This window comes from Pygocentrus nattereri, chromosome 6 (assembly GCF_015220715.1).
Source record: "Pygocentrus nattereri isolate fPygNat1 chromosome 6, fPygNat1.pri, whole genome shotgun sequence".
Lineage (NCBI taxonomy): Eukaryota > Metazoa > Chordata > Actinopteri > Characiformes > Serrasalmidae > Pygocentrus > Pygocentrus nattereri.
In genome coordinates this window covers 47,774,100-47,781,798 of record NC_051216.1, presented here as the reverse complement: position 1 = coordinate 47,781,798, position 7,699 = coordinate 47,774,100, and the positions used below count along the sequence as shown (strand labels likewise).

At 43.4% G+C, this 7,699-nt stretch overlaps 1 protein-coding gene across 2 annotated transcripts in view; it reads left to right on the top strand.

Annotated features, from left to right (window-relative positions):
* The window catches only part of rab9a (RAB9A, member RAS oncogene family), a 5,515-nt gene extending 970 nt beyond the window's left edge, over positions 1-4,545 (top strand). The window contains exons 2-3 of one of the 2 annotated variants that reach the window (XM_037539660.1): positions 2,190-2,222; positions 3,166-4,545. In XM_037539660.1, the coding sequence (XP_037395557.1) occupies positions 3,196-3,801 (606 nt within the window). In that variant the 5' untranslated portion in view covers positions 2,190-2,222; positions 3,166-3,195 and the 3' untranslated portion in view covers positions 3,802-4,545. Of the gene's footprint in view, positions 1-2,189; positions 2,223-3,158 lie in introns of both variants that reach the window. The other variant, XM_017687054.2, reaches the window with a different exon arrangement.
* Positions 4,546-7,699: the final 3,154 nt, after the last annotated feature.

Here is a 7,699-nt window from a genome sequence, read left to right as displayed (position 1 = left end):
TATATATATAAATATATATATATATATAAATAATCTCACTGTTGTCTGAACAAAAATCTCCAAAATGATATCTTTACAGGAGAAGGAAAAAACCCACTTTACTTTTAATGTAAGTCAATGGAACCAGACGTCTTTCCAAGTCATTTTGTTCCGTTCGTCATGAAATTTAAACATGCCAAAAACTGGGAAACGACAAAAATGGAGATACAAGGGTTTGTTCCAACAACAGCGATATGTGTGTGTGTGTGTGTGTGTGTGTGTGTGTGTGTGTGTGTGTGTGTGTGTATACATATATATGTATCATCATGTTCCATTACAGAGCTGGTCAGTGTTGATCAAACTAAGTTTTGCTGTATTTTCCAAATATGTTGTTGTATCTGATGACATTTATGTTAGTTTTAAGATGAAAGCATTTACATTGCGTAGACAGATGGATAGATCACTTTATTAATCCCACAGATTAGAACGTCGTCCATCACAGCAGCACAAAGTATCTCGCTGTTGTCAGAACAAAACCACGCATCTCCAAAATGATGTCTTTACCGGAGAAGGGAAAAAACCTACTTTACTTTCAATGGAACCAGACGTCTTTCCAGGTCATTTTGGGCCGTTTCTTTTGGTCCATTCGTCATGAAATTTACACACGGTGTAAAGGACAACAGCGATTCTCAAAATATGCCAAAAACGGAGATGCAAGGTTTTCTTCCAGCAGCAGCGATATTGGAGAGCAAAACATGATCATAAGTGTTGCTGTACGATATTAACACATGCATAAATAGAATAAGTAAAGATATACAATAAAATATAGCCCTAAAATGTAATGTGCATTAACAACGTTAATAATTAGTGTTAATAAAGTTAATGTCAGCTTTAATAAAGTTCATATTTATGATTTACAACATTGATTAATGAGCATTAATACAGTTAATGAGCTCCCTGATTGCTGGTCCTCTACTAAAACAGTGTCTTACGAACGTGATGAACATGTTCAGGTTTTTTTACCTGATATTTTAAACATGATCAAAGGAAGTAACGTTAACCAGGCATGAAGCACATTTATAGATCGGAATCGTCTATAAGCCCAAGCATTCAGCGAATGGCGTACGTGTAAATATTGTTCTAAACTAGACAATAATTTGACGTCATTTCCCGTCAATCGAAATGCTTTCTGACGTATTTTGTCCCGTTTATAATGACCTCCTCTCTTAATGCTCTTAGTAATCGGTGATGCTCCACTCAGGATGCGTCTGCATGTGGTCTGCACACGTGACCAGGCCCCTCTGAGACAGGCCTTTAACGTGGTTCCTTATTAAGTCGCAGTTCTCTTATGAACTCGGTTCTGCTCTTAAACGTTCTTGGCTGCGTTGAGATGATGGTCCGTTGGCCGTTGTTAAGTGGTGGTTTACTGCCAGCGTGTCGGTGGTTTACTGCTGCATTTCTGCCTGCGTGTCTCAGCAGACCTGCCTCACAGAGCCGCCCTCTGTTCCGCCAGTTGAGCAAGAACGACCACTTAGAACCATAACAATCACATTGTTCCAGGCCTCGCTGAGAGGCCGTTCTGCGGTCAGGGAGGACAGTGATGTCACTGGTTCAATTGATGGTGAATGGGGTTGAAGGAGATGAAGAACTACAGTGAGGAAAACGTAACGTTCTTCAGGGGTTCTGGAGTAAGGAAAAAGGCTCTATATAGAACCATGAACACTAAAAGTACACTTTGCGTGACTGAATCGTTCCTCAGATTGATGGAGAATGTGCTGTAGGTGGTTCTGTTTAGAGCCTTTTTGAAAAGGGTTCTATATAGTGCCAGAAATGGTTATAAGCTCATGTCATAACAATAGAAGAACCCTCTTTGGTGCTGTGTTGAACCCCCTTTTCTGTATGGCTGTATGGGTTCTGTATGGCGCCCAAAAGGGTTCTGCTAGTGTAACAAGCCTAGCAGTAGCAGGACCCTTTTCAGAAAGGTTCTTTATAGAACCTTCTACAGCACATTCTCCATCAATCTGAAGAACACTTTGAAGAAGGACCATTAACTCGTGCAGAGAGTGTTTATGAGCTATTTTCTTAACTAGAGAACCCTTGAGGATCCATCGTTTTCAGAGCGTAGGATTTCTGGGGATGGACGTTTCTGTTGGTAGGTCACTTTAATAAACTCATTCAGCAGTGACCTCATGTGTAACTTTCTGTTCCAGGTTCTGGATGATGAGCTGCTCAGGGCACTGAAGGTGAGCACCGCAGATTGAGATCTTATTCTGTCTTAAAGTTCAAAATCTTCAAATCCGAGGCCCTGTCCCATTTCACCCCTCACCCCTACCGCTCAGCCCTTAGCCTTTCATTCTGCGTTCACGTCTAGGGGTGGGCGTCCCGATTCCTGTTGAGATAGAGGGGTGGGGTGAAGTATTGGGGCTACATGACCCTCTGAGGTATTTCAGAGACTCAAGAGACCAAAGAAACCCACAAATGTGAGAATTTTCTCTGTTAAAATTACGATAACCATCATATTCTGTTTGTGTATGTTGGTTGTTTTTCTTCATAACAAGCATTAAAAAAATCACTAATAGGATGCTGACGTCTCGGTAGTTATGGGGCAGTCGTGGGCTGGAGGTTAGGGAAGTGGCCCTGTGACCGGAAGGTTGCCGGTTTGATTCCCAGAGCCGACAGTCCATGACTGAGGTGTCCTTGAGCAAGACACCTAACCCCCAACTGCTCCCTGGGCGCTGCGGATAGGGCTGCTCACTGCCCCCTAGTGTGTGTGTGTGCTCACTAGTGTGTATGTGGACTTTCACTTCACGGACGGGTTAAATGTGGAGGTGGAATTTTTTTTAAATCCCCGTTTGTGGGATTTAAAAAAAGTGTCACTCACTTAAATAGTCCAGCAGTTCTGACGCCTGAAGCGCCAGAATGTATCTGCTGCTCTGAATTTTAGTCTGTATTTATAGATAATGGTATCATGCAGCGTCCGATTTAGGCAAGTCTATTAAATGTTACTTAACCACTCCATACAGCTGGAGGCCTTTATGAGATGATTTGGGCACCATGCTAATTGGTGGGAGCTTTTATTGTTGGCAGTGCTAAAACGTCAGACACCCCAGTATTTCTTATCTGATCACCTGTATTGTGTGAATCTGAACTGTTTGCTGAGCTGTCGCTTTAATTCCCAGTTCTTAGGTGTCTCGGAGCCAGCGGAGAACCACCACCATGTCTGCCAAGTCGTCCCTGCTGAAAGTGATCCTGCTGGGGGACGGCGGTGTGGGAAAGAGTTCGCTTATGAACCGCTATGTCACCAACAAGTTCGACAGCCACCTGTTCCACACCATCGGCGTGGAGTTCCTCAACAAGGACCTGGAAGTGGACGGGCGCACGGTGACTCTGCAGATTTGGGACACGGCGGGGCAGGAGCGGTTCCGGAGCCTGCGGACGCCGTTCTACCGCGGCTCCGACTGCTGCCTGCTCACGTTCAGCGTCGACGACGGCCAGAGCTTCCGTAACCTCACCAACTGGAAGAAGGAGTTCGTGTACTACGCTGACGTGAAGGACCCGGAGACCTTCCCGTTCGTGGTGCTGGGCAACAAAGTGGACGTGAACGAGCGGCAGGTTTCGCGGGACGAGGCGCAGCAGTGGTGCTGCGACAACGGCGACTACGCCTACTACGAGACCAGCGCTAAAGACGCCACCAACGTCAGCGTCGCCTTCGAGGAGGCCGTGCGGAGGGTGCTGGCGACCGAGGAGCGGGCCGATCACCTCATCCCCACGGACACGGTCAACCTGCACAGGAAACCGCGCAGTGGTGCCCCCTGCTGTTGACGGAATTGAATTGAAATGAACCGGAATGTTGACGGAAAAGAAAAAGATAAATAAATAAGTAGCGCCCCCTGCTGTTGACGTAAAAGCAGCATAACAAACTAATCACAACGGCCGTTGAACAGGACGAGTCTGTCTTTGAGGCCTATACGCTCTAGACATGCACTTAACTCTTAAACACTGGGTTCGTACCACTGTAGACTTGTTTTTTCTTATTTTGTCTCTCTCTTTTTTTAACGCCTGGCTGAATTCGTGAAGCTTCAGGTCGTGGAAAACGGACATTTTCTGCTGTGCGAACTTTGATATATTAAGCACTATCTTCCGATATTGAAACTGAGAGCGATGCAATAAATTTATTTTATGAAAGTGTAGCTTCCTATAACGATGATTAACTTAACGCAGTCTTGGAGAGAGTTGTTTCTAATCTATTAACATTGTAGAAGCGTGTAGAGTGTGCCAAATGTTCAGATATATAATGATCTGTATTACCACTGATGAATGGAAATGTCTATGAAAAGGTAGAGCACTTGATTCTGAATCATAATCAAAAGCACTAAAATCTTATTGAGTTACATGAAAATTAAATTGAAGCAGAATTAATGGATATTGTTTATCTTTGATTTTTGTGTCTTCAGAGGCATCAGTAGTAAATTTAGTGTTTTAATCTGAAAGGAATGAACATTATTTAACAGTAAGCTGTGGATGCTGCATGGGGCTGAGAGGGGAGGATTAAAGTAGAAATAACAAGCGCTGTTGACCTCTTGATTTTTTTTTATCGCTCTCCTGATGACGTGATCAGTTTTTACACACGCTGAAATGTTTGCTTGATATGGATGGTTTGTGGTTTCGCTTAGGTCCACACTGCATGACATATTTAGGAATTTACGTGAAGATACACCAGCGCTTGTTTAGATCAGGGGTGGAATTACAGAAACTTCCTGCCTCTTAGGATCCGACAGGTCAAGACCAGATTTTTCACATTCATATTACAGAAAAAAAAATCTGATCTTAATTTAAGAATCTCAAGTTAGGAAGTCTTAACTTACTCTACTGAAGTCAACAATCAACTGTCATGTCTGTTACCTAGCAACTGACCATACAGCTCAGCTGAAACAAACACGTAATCAAGACAGCTACCGTTACTGATGTAAACAAGGTCAAATGAAGCCAAAGTGCGATAAACTGAAAGTTAAGAATCTTTTGTCGGCGCTTCTGCTGTTTATCAGTGTCGCCACGCCACAGTTTCAGTTTCATTTCCCAAATGTAGCGTTATTATGCTACTTATAGTGAACTGTGCTGCCTATCACTGCATAAAACAACAGACACGGGGGATTAAAACAAGCCTCTCTGGAGTTTATCTTAGTTATTTAGGACAGTTTGGCAACTTGGGATGTTTCTGCAAAACTGTTTTCTTACCTGGAAATAAGATTATAGACTGAAGAGCAGTCGTTCTGCAATGGCTCCTGTCCTAACTTCAGTCTTAATTGCAGGTGCCGTAACAACACAGCAGATCCCAGACTTAGAAATGTTTTTTGTAGTACGTCCCCTTATCATAATTTAGGAATTTTATCTGATCTTACAGCATCTTATCTTCAGTTAAGAAATAATTTACTGAACTTACTTGATGGAAGTCGACAATCAGCTGTCACGTGTTACCTAGCAAGCGACCATAAATACATGCAGCTGAAACGTAAACAAGCAATCAAAGTAATCAAGCTAGTTAGTCAGACGGCTAACATTAGCTACCGTTACTGATTTTAAAAGGTCATACAAATCTAAAGCGTATAAACTTAATTTATAGGTTTTGTTTATAGCTTTTATATACTTAATAATGTTGTATCAGCGCACCCTGCTGTTTATCAAAGCGCCCCCTGCCGTTTATCAGAGCATCGCCGCTCCCCAGTTTCAGTCTCCATTTCCCAAACACTTTAGCCAAGCGTGTTAACGTTCCTCCTCATAATAAACAGCCACCCGTTCAGCTCCGCCTCCTCATGATTCACCACCATAACTGTAATATTTCATCATCTACATTAACGCAGGAAGGTGATCAGAGGGGCGGTGGAGTTCGAGTCGGCAGCGTCTGAGATGTTTAAAACGCAGAGTTAGAAGAGAAAAACATCTCCCAGTGAAAGCCGCGTTTTACAGTAGGAATAAATGGAGCTCATTATGCTGGTAGTGAACTACGCTGCCTGACTCAGCCGCCTCAGAACCAGAGAAACGGGCCTTAAACAGAAGTCAGGACTCTGCTGGGGTTCATCCTGAAGTCAGGACAGGATTTAGGAGGTTTAGTCTAGTCAGGATGTTTGTGTGATGCTGTTAATGATCTGGAGTTAATGATGAGATGATGAAGGGAGGAGCTGATATTCTGGAATTCAGTCCGTACTGAAGTCGTCATGGAGACCAAATGGAACAGATTTCAGAGTTGAGAAGTTTGTGTGATCCGGCCCCTGAATCCGATCTTTGTGGGTGGGCAGTTCCTCATGTTTTCGATATGCTAAAAGAGATTTTCTGCATAATTAACTGGTAAAAATGTAAACAGGAATCACTCAGAGTGGTTTGGTGTGAAATGCTCAGTTCTAGAATGGTGGTGATGGGAACCAGATGTCTAGAGCATGTAATGTTAGTCCCAGAAGAAGTCCCAGATTTATCTACACACTTGAAAATGATGGTTCCTCAAGGGTTCTTTAGTAAAGGAAATAATTCTGTACAGAACTATGAACGTTCAAAGAACCCTTTGCATGATTAAAGGGTTCTTTGCTTCGTGAAATGGTTCTTCCTTTTTGAAAAAGGGTTCTGCACAGCACCAGAAAGGGTTTTATTGTTGTTATGATGTCAAGCTTGTTACAATAGAAGAACCCTTTTAAAAAAAGTTCTATATAGAACCATCTCCAACACATTCTCCATCAATCTGAAGAACCCTTTCCCGATGCAAAGAAGCCTTTAACCATGCAAAGGGTTTAATATAATGCTAGAACCCTTGAAGAACCATCTTATTTACGTGTGTCACAATCCTGGAGGTTTAGCTAACGATAATTGTCATATAAACAGTTATGATTATTTTATTGTCGTTTCCTGTTTGTTCTGAGCATCAAAGTACAAGTATGCGTAATGTACACACCGGTCAGGCGTAACATCCTGACCACCTCCCTGTTTCTACGCTCACTGTCCACTTTATCAGCTCCACTGACCGTTCAGTTCCACTCTGTAGTTCTACAGTTACAGACTGTAGTCCATCTGTTTCTCTGATACTCTGTTACCCTGTTCTTCAGTGGTCAGGACCCCCATGGACCCTCACAGAGCAGGTACTATTTGGGTGGTGGGTCATTCTCAGCACTGCAGTAACACTGACGTGGTGGTGGTGTGTTGTGCTGGTATGAGTGGATCAGACACAGCAGTGCTGCTGGAGTGTTTAAACACCTCAGTGTCGCTGCTGGACTGAGAACCAAAAATATCCAGACAACAGCGTCCTGTGGGCAGCGTCCTGTGACCACTGATGAAGGACTAGAGGATGACCAACACAAACTGTGCAGCAGCAGATGAGCTGTCGTCTCTGACTTTACATCTACAAGGTGGACCGACAAGGTAGGAGGGTCTAATAGAGTGGACAGTGAGTGGACACAGTGTTTAAAAACTCCCGCTTTACTGTTGGCACACTGCATTCTGGTAGGTAATGTTCTCCTGGCATCCAGATTTATCATCAGACTGACAGACTGACTGATAACATGAGAACAAGAGAAAGTTTCCACTGTGTCCAGTGACGGTGCTTTACACCCCTCCAGCCGACACTTGGCATTGCACATAGTGATCTTAGGCTCGTGTGCGTCTGCTCAGCCGTAAAAACCCACTTCATGAAGCTCCTGTCGCTCAGTTCTTGTGCTGATGTTGCTTCCAGAGGCAGTGT